This window comes from Protopterus annectens, chromosome 7.part1, assembly GCF_019279795.1.
Source record: "Protopterus annectens isolate FY-2018-M chromosome 7.part1, PAN1.0, whole genome shotgun sequence".
In the NCBI taxonomy this organism is placed as follows: domain Eukaryota; kingdom Metazoa; phylum Chordata; order Ceratodontiformes; family Protopteridae; genus Protopterus; species Protopterus annectens.
In genome coordinates, this window is record NC_056740.1 from 5953924 (window position 1) to 5968027 (window position 14104).

The following is a 14104-nucleotide window of genomic DNA, read 5'->3' on the forward strand; positions in this document are numbered from 1 at the left end:
ACTGAGGTCTCCTGGACTACAGCTTAGACTAAGCACCTCATTGGTTCTTTTGAGATTTCTTTCTTAAAAGCTGTCTCAGGTTTCAACTTTCTGTTACCTAAGAAGCTCAGTTGTGAGTGTTCAGCCATTTTACAGTGAGCTGATCGAAGGACACTCAGCAAACTCGGAGCTACAATATATAACATTAAGTATCCTGTTTTTTGTTTATTTTGTTCTTTATTTCTTTGTTGTTTATAGCACTTTGTGTACTGTGTATTTTTCTAGCTAGTTTCACTGTGTGTGAGGTATTAACTGGAAATTGTCCACTCTTATTAAGCATCTGTTGGGTTGTTTGTTTATGATAACTTGTTGCAGTTAAACTCTTTTTTCTAGTGGCTCCTTTAGCTGTTTAAAACTTTCATTTAAAGGCACACTGCTGCTTTTCAGCTGTGAGTAACATTTCTGCTGTTTGTTTCCCACCCTCCCTCCCTGTTGGTATAGTGTTTTTATAGTTGGTGGCTTTGCAGTTGCCCGCCCCTAGTGTAAATTTGATCTGGGACCCTCCTCCCAGTCTAGTGTCATTACCTCATTCTACCCAGTACAGGGAGAGCATTTGAGAAGGCCAATCAGCTTAGTTTCTGCTACTCCTTTCTCTCTTTCCTTTCTCTCTTTCCAAAAAAAAAAAAAAAATGTATCTGCTTTTACTGTATTTGTTTTTTCCTACTTTATTTTGCTTTTGCGTCATCCTAAAAGTACTCAATTGTATTTATTACTGCTTGGTGTTACTCATTGTAAGCCTTTTAGTTTAAGCACCTGGGCTTCAGACCAGTTTTACATTTGGAAGGTTTGTGGTCTGCACTGTAGTGGCAGAACAGGTACCTTACATCCTTCTAAGTTGGGAACTGCTGATTGAGGGCTCAGTGTCTGTTATTCTAAAAGTGTATTAATTCTGGTTTAAGCACTTGGGCTTGAGGCCAGTTATTTTACATTAAGAGGGTTCGTGTTCTGCACTCTTGTGGGAGGAGAGGCTGGACTCTGTCCTTCTGATCTGGGAATTTCTGGTTAAAGCTTATAGTGCCTGCATATTTGAACTGCTTCTTACTGAAATTGGTACACCTCATTTGCTGTAGCATAGACTAGATCCAGGCCTGCTGAATCTAGCTTTGTTTGTATAACTTGAGCACTAATCCAGGCATTCTTTAAAGTATTCAGTTGTATTTATTACTGCTGGTAGTAACTTGATTAAAGTGTAGCTATCATTTCTAAGTCTTTTGGATTAAGCACTTGGGCTTCAGACCAGTTGTTTTACATTAGGAAGGTTTGTGGCCTGCACTTTGGTGACAGGACAGATAGCTTACATCCTTCTAAGTTGGGAACTGCTGATTGAGAGCTCAGTGTCTGTTATTCTAAAAATGTATTAGTTCTGGTTTAAGCACTTGGGATTCAGGCCAGTTATTTTATGTTAAGAAGGATTGCGGTCTGCACTCTTGTGGGAGGAGAGGCTGGACTCTGCCCTTCTGAGCAGGGAATTTCTGGTTAGAGGCTTATAGTGCCTGCATATTCTAACTGTTTCTTACTGAAATTGGTACACCTTGTTTGCTGTAGCATAGACTAGATCCAGGCCTGCTGAATCTAGCTTTATTTGTATGCTTGTTGTTTGTTTATTTCCCTGAAATGCTAATTCCACCTAAACGCGGCCTTTTAGCACTTCTGTGGATCCCTAGTGATATCTGCATTGCTTACTGTACTTATTTCCTTGTTTCACTTGAAAGAAAGTTACTGTTTGTCGTTTTTGCATTTAAGTTACCTGTAGCACATTGCATTTAAGTTACCTGGCACTTGCTCACTAAAGCAATTATATAAGTCAGCTCTAAAAATTAAAAGCACTACACCCTCACAAACTCCCTTGAGTACCTTGTTCCCCATTGGCCCTTTTTTCAATTATAAAGGAATTCCCAATACTATTCTAGCATGTCCAAAGGTCAGTTGTCAATCTCCTCTCCGGTCCAGCTGGTGAATCTGGGAATCTTGAGGCAATGTTACAACTGCCTCATGTACACAGACAACCCTCTCCTCCTCCCAACAAATTCCAACACATGTGAGAGATGCAACCATATAGCCAAACTGGAGGCTAAGCTCTCTCAACTCAGTACTGGCGTAACCAGTCAGGAGGAGAAGGAAACCACACTCACTACAATTCCAGTCTCACATAGACCTACCACGACAACAAACCAAACACATAAACACACAAAAACATACTGAGGCTCTAAATAAAAATCTGCCTAAGCAGCAGAGACCTCCAAAGCAGACACCCAAGCAACCGCTACCCCAAAACAAAACACGTGCAACACATAGCTCACAAAGCCAGTGTGCCGAACAGTCACAGCCCTTAAGGCTAAACAACACACCTGATACACTTGTAATAGGTGACTCTATTGTCAGGCACACTGACATCCCGCTCACCAGGCTGAACAAGGAGAAGGTCACGGTGAGCTGCCTGCCGGGCGCTAGGATCCGCCACATAACACAAGCACTCAGGTCACTCCAAGACAAGTACAAATATGACTCAGTCATTGTCCATGCTGGTGTGAATGACCTGAGACGTACCTCCCTGGACTACATGAAAAGAGACATAGAGGAGCTCTCTGAGCATGTAGCCCAGGCCGGTATGACCCTGACCTTGAGTAGCATCTTACCCTCACCAAGAATGATTCCACAATATGAAGACAAGATGATCAATTTCAACAATTGGCTTAAGTGTTGGTGTCATTCAAAGGGGATCCAATGCCTGTCAGCCTGGGATGACATGCTCAACAAGCCACGATGCTTCGCTAGGGACGGCTTACACCTGTCACCCCTGGGCTTTCGGATATTGGCAAAGGCTCTTGCTACCCCCATAGTGCCTTTTTTAGGCAAGGCTCAAAAGACAAACCCACCTCCATAGGTATCACAAGGGATAAGAAACTAAGAGTAATGCTACTCAACGCCAGAAGTCTAAACCTCAAGATGCACGCACTCGAAACTCTCCTGAGCATGGAGAACATCAATATCTGTGCAGTAACAGAAACCTGGTTCAAGGCTCCCGAGAGCACCCCAGCACTACCAGGTTATACCTCATACCATGCTTTTCGGCCCCAAAACTTGAACTGAACCACAAAATGAGGAGGAGTATCAATATTCGTCAAAGATACCCACACCTCCAGGTTGGTGGCACAGCACAAAGCATCAGAGACTATCCATGTGCAACTAACTGTGGGTAAAACTGCCTTCCAGTTTATAGCCTGCTACAGACCACCCTCCCAAACACAGGAACCCCACTTGGCCTTCCTGAGAATACTGGAAAATATGAAGGTCTCTCCAAACACCATTATATTGGGCGACTTCAACTACCCAAACATAGACTGGGAGCATTACTCTAGCTCCAACACCCTAGCCCAAAGGTTCCTAGAATTTATAAACTCAAATGCTATGGAACAACTTGTTACCACTCCCACAAGAGGGGAAAACATACTGGACCTGATCATCACCAACATGGGGACACTATGCTCCAGACCAGAAGTGTATCCCTCACTGGTAAGATCAGACCATAAACTAATCTCACTGGATATTCACATCCCGACTCCACCCCCTGCCCAGAAAACCACAGTGAAAAACTTCTCTAAAGCAAATTTCACACGCCTCAAAACCGAGGTGAAATCCTTCAAAGCCCCCGGGCCTGTGGAAAATATGGCCCAGACTGCAGAATCCTTTATAAACGCATTCTATGAACACCTTCAGGAATGCATGGATCATGCAATCCCAAATAAAACCAAGACCCAATCCTCCAAAGGCAGACGTCCTGTCTGGTGGACCCCAGCCATAAACAAACTATACAACAGAAGGAGGAAGCTACTACATGATAGTGCAAAATCCCAAAAAGGGAAGGCATCTCTGATCAGTATTAGCAAAAAACTACGGGCACTCATAAAATCTCTAAGGCCAGCTTCGAGAGAAAAATTGCACAGGACACTAAGGATAATCACAAGGCTTTCTTTAGTTATGTTAGGAACCTAGGTGGGAATTCCCATATATGCTCAGAATTAGTCCAAAATGACAAAAAATACACCGAGCCCACAGACATTGCCAACATCCTAGCTGACAGGTTCAGTGCAAACTTCTCCCCCCTCTCCCCACCAAAAGGGCAAATATCTATCCCAACAGAGTGCTGCCCCCCTGACATCTCAGATGCTCACGTAAGAGCCGCCCTCTCAAAGCAAAAACACAGCATCAATGGGACCAGATGGTGTCCCAGGCTGCCTCCTACATGAACTCCAAGAAGAGCTAAACCCAAACATAAAACTACTGTTCAATCTTAGCCTTACTACAGGATATGTACCCAAAGAGGGGCGTGCAGCAACAGTGGTCCCTCTCAACAACAGTGGTGCCTCAACGGATCCTGGAAACTATCGCCCCATAAGCCTGACTAGCTTGGTCTGCAAAGCTATGGAAAGGATCATCATGGACCTCATAAATAAAGATATTGGGGACCTACAGACACTGGATCCTACCCAGTTTGGCTTTGTTAAGGGCAGATCCTGCCTCTTAAACCTGGTCGATTTCTTTGAAACAGTCACCAAGGCCATTGACGAGGGAAGGTGGTCCACACAGCCTACCTGGACCTCAAGAAAAGCCTTCGATACAATACCCCACTCGGGCATTATAGATAAGCTCACCATCTTAAATATAAACCCTATGTCACTAGATGGGTTGCAAACTGGCTCAAGGACAGAACCCACATGGTTAGAATTGCTGGAGCCATGTCAGACTCCAAACCAGTTACAAGTGGCATCCCACAAGGCTCAGTCCTGGGACCTCTCTTGTTCGATATATATTTCTCGGTACAGGCCAACACGGAAGGACTGTGGCTGACCAAGTTCGCAGATGACTGCAAACTGGGCGCCATAATCAACTCTCCAGCCGACACAAGCATCCTCCAAAAGGGCCTCATAGAAACAGACAACTGGTGCCAGAGCTATGGCCTCAAGCTAAACGCCAAAAGTGTATAGTCATCCCCTTTGGCAAAAACAGTGCCCACAAATTACCACATAGGTGGTAATCCATTAAGTACAGAAGAAGTCATTAGGGACCTGGGGACCCAAGTTGATAGCAATCTCTCATTTGACAACCACGTGGCCAAAGTGGTTAGAAAAACATTTTATATAGCCCACCTAATCATGAAGGGATTCACATCTAGATCAGGGAGGTCATCGTGCCTCTTTACTCATCCCTCATCAGGCCCATAATTGAGTACAATGCCCCTTTTGGGATGTACCTTACCAGACACCTGCAGCAACTGGAAAGACCCCAAAAGTACCTCACCAAGAGGATCAAAGGGCTCAAACAGATGCCATATGCTGCCCAGTTAAAGAAACTCCAGCTCTACTCAGTGGCATACCGCCTGCTCAGAGGTGATCTGTGCCTGACGTATAAAGTCATGTCCAACCCGGAATTAATGGACATGCTGCACCTCAGAAAATCCAAATCCCATCGAGCTACGTGCTCGAGAGACTTGAACCTCAGCACTGAAATAAATAGGACATGCTGGAGGGACAGATTCATAACCCAGAGGCTCCCTTCACTCTGGAATAAAATCCCAGTCCAGGTTAGGCAAAGTCCCACATTGACTCTCTTCAAGAGGAATCTTGATAAGTGGATGGGAGATCGTAGGTTTACCCCGGCTATCACTTCTGTGTCACTGTTAGACAGAGGCACAGTATACTAACCTCAAAAAAAGGCATAGCAAAATTAATTTAAAATGGGTGGCGAAAGCCAAACACACTCTGGCTAGGCTTTTAAATGCCCTACGGCAGATAGCCTAGTATGAACCTATGAACCTATGCTATGGGTACTCCATGAGGTAGTGTCGGTGTCAGTTAATCTGACTCTATCAATGCAAAGTTAGATGTCTTTCTCTCTAGGTAGGGCAAAGTTGCTGTAAACACAGCAAAATCATCTCTAAATGAAAGATAATAATGCACTCTTATGAAATGGCAAATCACTGGATGGAGATACTTTGTGTTCTGGCCTTGCGTTTAGCCCTTGGGTAAGGTATAAGAGTAAACATTGTGTAAAATATGCCAATAAGGAAGAAGATTTATACTCACTGGCCTTAGAATACCAAGTTACAAGAAAATACCCTCCAAACTATATATATATATATATATATATATATGTGTGTGTGTGTGTGTATATATATATATATATATATATATATATATATATGTATATGTATATATATATATATATATATATATATATATATATATATATATATATATAAAACATAGCTATATGCCATTTTAAAGATAATAAGATTTGATACATAAACCTAATTAAAATGGTTGTTTTGATGTAAAGTTATGCTCAATGTAGCCAAGTTTAGTTTCAGATTGGCCACTGTGTGTGCTAAATACATGGATTGCCTAAAAGTCAAAACACCAAATGTAGCATTTCCCTCTTTCCATAAGGTTCACAAAGTCAGATCTTGGATTTATACTGTGTGAGCATAAACTGTGTGTGTGTGTGTGTGTGTGTGTGTGTGTGTGTGTGTGTGTGTGTGTGTGTGTGTGTGTGTGTATATATATATATATATATATATATATATATGTATGTATATATAACAGAGGAAGTATAGCTACACAGTTACATTTAATAATGAATTTACAGTTCACATACATATATATATATACATATATATATATATATATATATATATATATATATATATATATATATATATATATATATATATACATACATATATATACATACATATATATATACACACACACACACATATATATATATATATATATATATATATATATATATATACACACATACATATATATATATATATATATATATACACACACATATATATATATATATATATATATATATATATATATATATATATATATATATATAATGTGTGTGTGTGTGTGTGTCTGTGTGTGTATAGACAAACACATCCTCACACACAAGCATGGTAACGCACTCATGCACACACACACACACACACACACACGCACACACACAGACACACACAAAACATTTGCATAATGAATATGCGCTAAAATGAGAAGGACGCTTTCTTACCTGTGCTCACAATAATGTCCAAAATGACCATCTCCACATTCACATGTGTAGCCATGTAGGGAGTTGGGTTTGCGTCGACACGCTGATTGATTCTCACAGGGGTTCAGTTTACATACATCCACACAGTCTTGGCCAAAATACCCTGGGAAAAATGCAGAAAACATGATGTATTATGTGACTGATTCTTCCACAGGATTAAACAGCTGCAGTTGATTCAATAAAGTTATAACTAAACAGCAGTTTCTGTGATTTGCAACACAGTCAGTGCAAAACAATACATGAGGGGCAGGTTTACTATGTGCTGCGGCAAATGTATGACAACAGATGTTAATAATATGAATTAGTGACACTGCTGAAGCAGCTTAACACCATTTTAAACTTATAAAGTTGTTCAGCATAATATAACAGCATAACTTCAATGAGCACAGACAGTTTGTATATCAAAGTAACACTTTGCAATAGCAGTAAAAACCTTTACCTAACAAAATAACAACAGAAAAAGATTTGTTTATTTTATTTCATTGTCTGGGTGGACCATATTAGGTATATGACCCTTTATGAGAAAACTGGAGCAGTTGTACTCATGCAGGCTAAAATATAAAGCCTGAACAGTGTGAAAAGGTCCTCTGCACAGCATCAGTGCAATTGTATGGATATAACTACAAATTATGAATCTTCTATAACAAGTACTTAGTACGATGGAGCTATGAAAGTCGTTGGTTCTAGGCAGTACAGAGGCAACTGAAAGCATCCTGCCTAAAAGTTCTAGGAGAAAACCAATCCAGAATACTAATGCTTAAAAACTTATACAACAGATTCATTTCTGCATCAGACTGTGTATTGGTCTGGCATACAAACATTTTTTATAACCCTTCTGGAATAAGACCTGGCCACTGAAAAAGGTAATACAACAAGCAAGGAACAAAAGATTAATTAAAATATATGTTTGGCAACAACTATTCAAAACAAAAAATCTTGTACAAAAGCATAATACACCAAAGTTACTTCAAGCATATGGTACCCATAGCAGTGCTGTATTACATTCAGAAACACACTCATCATTGTTGCAGTGCAGAAATTAACACTTAAACTGGAAGTAAAGTTACAAGTTCAAACTGCCTTTGAACAGGAATGGTGTCCTACATGGCTTAAGTCTAAGGTCTGCATATCTACATTAAAAATGTAGGCCGATCAAGTTTGAAACCTTTCTGGTGCTCTGGGCTGTGCTTATGTAAATACTCTGTAAAACTACCAACATCATCACGTGTCTGGGCGAACAGTACATAAAAGAAGATGGAACTTCAAGTCCTTATTTTTAGTGTCACACTGGTACAAAGGAAGCTTGGTGCTGTGCCTGGAGCAACAGATTGTAATGCCATTGGCTTAAATTGCCAGAAATGACAATAGTTTACAGTCTATGCGGTCACAGATGAAACTTGGTGCTGCTGCATATGAAACAGATGATTTGTAGGAATTCCTTGTTCTGTTTCACCATTACCACTAAACTGGGAACAACACAATGCATTATGAATATAACACACACACAAAACAAGAAATAAATGTTAGAAATGGCAATTTGCCCTCTGATCCTCTTGGAAAATAGCCTGAAGTAACAAAAATGGAGAAGTACAGAGAAGGTCAGAAGGAGTTGCATTGTGTTTTTGTAGACTTAGAGAAAGCATATGACAGGGTGCCTAGAGAGGAGTTGTGGTATTATATGAGGAAGTCGGAAGTGTCAGAGAAGTATGTAAGAGTGGTACAGGATATGTACGAGGGTAGTGTGACAGCAGTGAGGTCTGCGGTGGGAGTGACGGATGTGTTTAAGGTGGAGGTGGGATTACATCATTGATCAGCTTTGAGCCCTTTCTTATTTGCAATGGTCATGGACAGGTTGACAGACGAGATCAGACAGGAGTCCCTGTGGACTATGATGTTTGCAGATGACATTGTGATTTGTAGTGAGAGTAGGGAACAGGTGGAGGAGACCCAGGAGAGATGGAGATATGCTCTAGAGAGAAGAGGAATGAAGGTCAGCAGGACTAAGACAGAATATATGTGTGTAAATGAGAGGGAGGATAGAGGAATGGTGAGGATGCAAGGAGTACAGGTGGCAAAGGTGGATGAGTTTAAATACTTGGGAACAATAGTTCAGAGTAATGGTGAGTGTAGAAGAGAGGTGAAGAAGAGAGTACAGGCAGGATGGATTGGGTGGAGAAGTGTGTCAGGAGTGATTTGTGGCAGACGAGTACCAGTAAGAGTGAAAGGGAAGGTCTACAAGATGGTAGTGAGACCAGCTATGCTATATGGGTTGAAGACAGTGGCACTGACAAAAAGGCAGGAGTTAGAGCTGGATGTGGCAGAGTTAAAGATGTTAAGATTTGCACTGGGTGTGACGAGGGTGGACAGGATTAGGAATAAGTATATTAGAGGGTCATCCCAGGTTGGAAGGTTTGGAGACAAAGCCAGAGAGGCAAGATTACATTGGTTTGGACATGTGCTGAGGAGGGATGCTGAGTATATTGGGAAAAAGTGCTAAGGATGACGTTACCAGGTAACAGGAAAAGAGGAAGGCCTAAGATAAGGTTTATGGATGTGGTGAGAGAGGACATGCAGGTGGTTGGTGTGACAGAGCAAGATGCAGAGGACAGTAAGAAATGGAAACAGATGATCCGCTGTGGCAACCCCTAACAGGAACAGCTGAAAGAAGATGATGAACAAAAACAAACAAACAAAAAAAACCAGTAACAACCAAGTTATTAGCAGAACTAGGGCTGTCCTAATGATAAGAATTCTTACTGCCTTAGCAGAAAATAAGATATGTCCTATCAACAAGAGACCAAAAGCAAGTTCAAACTGAAGACATTCAGGTCAAATCCTAATCTACTGCTGATGATGGTAGTGATGTGGTATGTAAGTATTATGTTTTAATTTATATCATACAAAATAGTGAAATTACATGATACGGGTAAATAAAGGTTGTTAATCACTGATGCTTTGTTGCAGAAGAAGATTAGCATGCATATTTCTTCTTTCAGAATCCAGAATTTGGATAAGAAGAACTAAAACACATCAAGCCTACTCAATATTAATACAGAAACATATGCCTTGTTATATCAGACTTCAATAAAGTTTCTTGTAAAGGAAGTAGAAAATGGACTGCTTCTGGAGGGGGTACTGCAGGGGTCTGATGCAACAGCACTGCAACCCCTGTGTGAAAAAAAAATCATACACACACACACACACACACACACACACACAACAACGTATATATAACCTCTGCGAACAAATCATTTACTTCAAATCAGGTTAAGTGTTTTTACTTATTTATTTATTGCAAATGGTCTAAATTAATATGTGGTTAACTGCTTTGTGCATGCAAATGCACATTTACTAAAAGTGTGCTGTGAACTAGGGCTGCACAGTGGTTTTGTCTGGCAGTAAACAATATCGCCTGTTTCTGCTTGGGTGTCCAGCTTGTTTTTCCTGGGATATGTTCTATGTGGAGTTTGCATGTCTTTTCTGTGTCACTGTACATTTTTGCAGGATTCTCCAATTTCTTCTTGCAACTCAGTAATGTGCTATAGGTAAGCTGGTGACTTTTTAAATTGCTTATAGGTGTATGTGCCATACTTCATTATGGCCAGTATTCATACATATATAGCAACACAAATTAGTACAGGTAACACAGCAGATATGCAATTTAGAGACACAGACAGTGCAGTTGCACAACAGGACAATAGTATGGTAAGAAGTGCATGCAAATGGCCATGTAAAGATGTGGAAATGAGGATTCCCATGCAAATGAGACACAAGGAGTATGCAAATGAAGTCAGAAATATATCAAACACTTGCACTGTAACATGGTGCAAACCTAGTGCTAGCGATCAACATCAGAGCAACTGCCTTTTGTGTTGTGCATCACAGCCATCTGCACTTTTGCAGAAGGTACAGTCAGTGCCTTAGATATCAGCAGATAGCAGAGTGGTACCCATGTACAGAAGGAGACCATACCAGACTTTGCCAAATTATGTTGTCAATATGAGGAATTATGGGGTGCACATATTGGCCATCCCAGAAGGTATGTGAAGTGTTAAACATATTGACAAATAGGACCTTCTAGTGAGCTACAGGAGACATATTAGGCATAATGCAGGCATCAACTTTGTGTATCCTACAACATCTCTTTGGCATAATAATGCTGCATGTGGAGTACCTTACCTGGTTCTACAGGACTGCAGAGGAGAAAATCACCACTATGCAGGTGTTTTAAAACATAGTACATGAGCTTGAAGTCCTGGGTGCCACAGGCTGCAATCATATTAGCAGCAAGTTCCCCACCTGATCCACAACGACTGATATGCACCAACAGAAAGGGATTCCACTCCCTCATGTTCCAGGTTGTATATACTGCATCCGTGCACCACCCTGGCAGTTACCATGATTCACATATATGGCACACGTCCAATTTATACCAATAGTGTAAGTGTTGGGGACTTCCTAAAGGTAATCAACTCAACAGGTACACACAAAGGTGAGTTACATAGGGCTGTATGCACACATGCCATTCAAGCAGGGAGAAGGCCACATACAATGGTGTTTGTTGTGTTTTGCAGGTGATGCTGGATATGCTTTGCAGCCATGGAAGCTGACTCCCATCTGCAAATCCCAAAAGTATGGCAGAGCTGACATAGCTCATACAGAAGCATGTGATGTTATGGAACACTTGTCTTGACCAAAGAAGAGATGCTTCTACTGCTTTATTACATCAGGCAGGGTATGCTGCCATAACTACCATACATCTGCTGTAAAATTATTGTGACGTGTGCCAAACGGACAGTGTGACACACAGAAAGTAGAGGCAGAAGGGAAATATGCCAGCAGGATTTACCATATTAGTAAAATCAGGAGTGGAAGAGCAAGGGGTAGAGTATGGTGATGACAAGGCTGCAGCAATACCATATGCAGGAGGAGGCAGGTGCCATACATCACAATAATAGGCTCATGACTATGAGCCATGACACCAACAACCCAAAATAAAATGATGTGAGTATTATCACATTGAGGCTATGCAAGGCAATACATGGACTGCTTATGCTGTGCATTTGACATAGCCATACTTGTACAGGTTAAGGTGTGAGAAAGGAAAACTTATCATCCCTTGCACAGGTGGTTGATGGGAACGCAGTGACAGCTGACAGCAACACTATAATATGAGGTAAGGTCATGACCGGGGAATTTGGTAGCCACGTACTTTGCTATCAAGTTGTGTGGAATCAAGGATCACATCCTACAGTGGTGGGTTTGAGCTACCACTTCATGATCACTGGCAACGTCCACTGTGGTGGGCAGCAGTCTTGAGGCTTGACTTAGTCTGCGAAAGGAAAGACAAAGAACTACAGAATCAAGGGAGTGTGTCTTGTTGAGGTGTCTCACATTGGAAGCCTATACTGCTGCATTTGCCATAACTTGTCCAAGGGACATGAGCAGAGGTAGCACTCTATGTCTACAGGTGATAATGAAAACGTCAAACTACAAGAATGTTTGCAAGCAACCAGGTGAGGAGTCCCAGACATTGAGCCCAGTTACTGTCACCACCCATGACTGTGAGACCAGACAATCAGATGTGATCACAGATGACAGTGAAGTCTTCTCAGCAGCCATCTGTTTAGTTTGCATGAGGCTGGCATGCACCCAGCCATCTTGCATCCAGACTGTCCCATGGCCATGCACTACATATGCATGGCACTAGCAGGCAAGAGGACAGCTATAAAATGCATCGCATCAAAGCTCCCATGGAAGCCACATTTGTCACCACAGACCTAAGTAACAACATTTGCTCAATGTACGTACACTCCATGTCACTGTATAGATGCTGGACATCATCATACAAGCTATGGAGCACATGCACAATCTTAGAAATTTTCATATCTTTGAATGGATCACTGACTTGTACATATGCTGATTTATGCAGAGTGCTATATCCAGAATCTGGAACTCAGTATGTACACACAAGGGTGGGTTCCAGATAAGGAATTGATCTGAAGTCATGGCAGCACTGTGATGCTCCCTGTTTCTCCCCTGTGGTGGGTATGAAAACATCATAAGCAGTGTTAATGTCACATGCTGTGCAGGCTGGGAAAGTATGGGAAAATCTTGGTGGGGCTCACAGTTATAAAAGGGCAGCTCTGAAGGGGAAGATGTGGTTTCAGATGCATCTCCTCAGGGGCCTGTGACTTTGGTGACATAGGTGAGCCCCACCCCTGCACAGTATTGCTGCAAACAATGTCACTGTGTCATTAGACTGTGCCATGTGCATATTGCCGTCATAATCACCAACAGGAGAAATGCTGAGATCAGGCATGTTCTCACTTCTTGTGCTAGTCTTACTACCAGTAGAAATTGGGAAAAAATGAGTACATGATAACACTGGCATCATAGGTTCATAGGTAGGTACTAGGCTATTGGCCCTAGGGCCTATAGAAGCCTAACCAAAAAGGTACCCTGGCTTTCGCCACCCAAGAAAATTAGTTTCCTGTGCCCCTGTCAAGCAGAACCACAGAAGTGATCCCCGGGGTGAATTTCCTATTACCCATCCAATCAAGATGTTTCTTGAATAGTGTTAATGAGGAGCTCTGTTTGACAAAGATAGATAGCCTGTTCCAGAGTATGGGAAGTCTCTGGGACAGGGATCTATCCCTCTAGCATGTTCTGTTTATTGTGGTGACAAGGTTTAGGTCCCTAGAGCGTGTAGCTCGGAGGGATTGGGATTTCTTTAAGTGGAGCATGTCCAACAGCTCTGGGTTTGACATAGCTTTGTATGTTAGGCAGATTTCGCCTCTGAGTAGGCGATATGCGACGGAGTAAAGCTGGAGTTTTTTGAGACGGTCTGCGTAAGGCATCTGTTTGAGGCCAGTATCACTCACACATATACCTATAACCCAACCTCCCTGATATGCATAGTGGTAGAGAACAGTACCTATGTACA

The 14104-nt window shown here is 41.7% G+C and overlaps 1 protein-coding gene across 3 annotated transcripts in view; it reads right to left on the minus strand.

Moving 5' to 3' along the window:
- The window catches only part of CELSR3 (cadherin EGF LAG seven-pass G-type receptor 3), a 1979827-nt gene that overhangs the window by 472703 nt on the left and 1493020 nt on the right, over positions 1–14104 (minus strand). For all 3 annotated transcript variants that reach the window (XM_044078523.1, XM_044078522.1, XM_044078524.1), the window contains exon 13: positions 7120–7261. In XM_044078523.1, coding sequence (XP_043934458.1) covers positions 7120–7261 — 142 coding nt within the window. The remainder of the gene's footprint in view (positions 1–7119; positions 7262–14104) is intronic.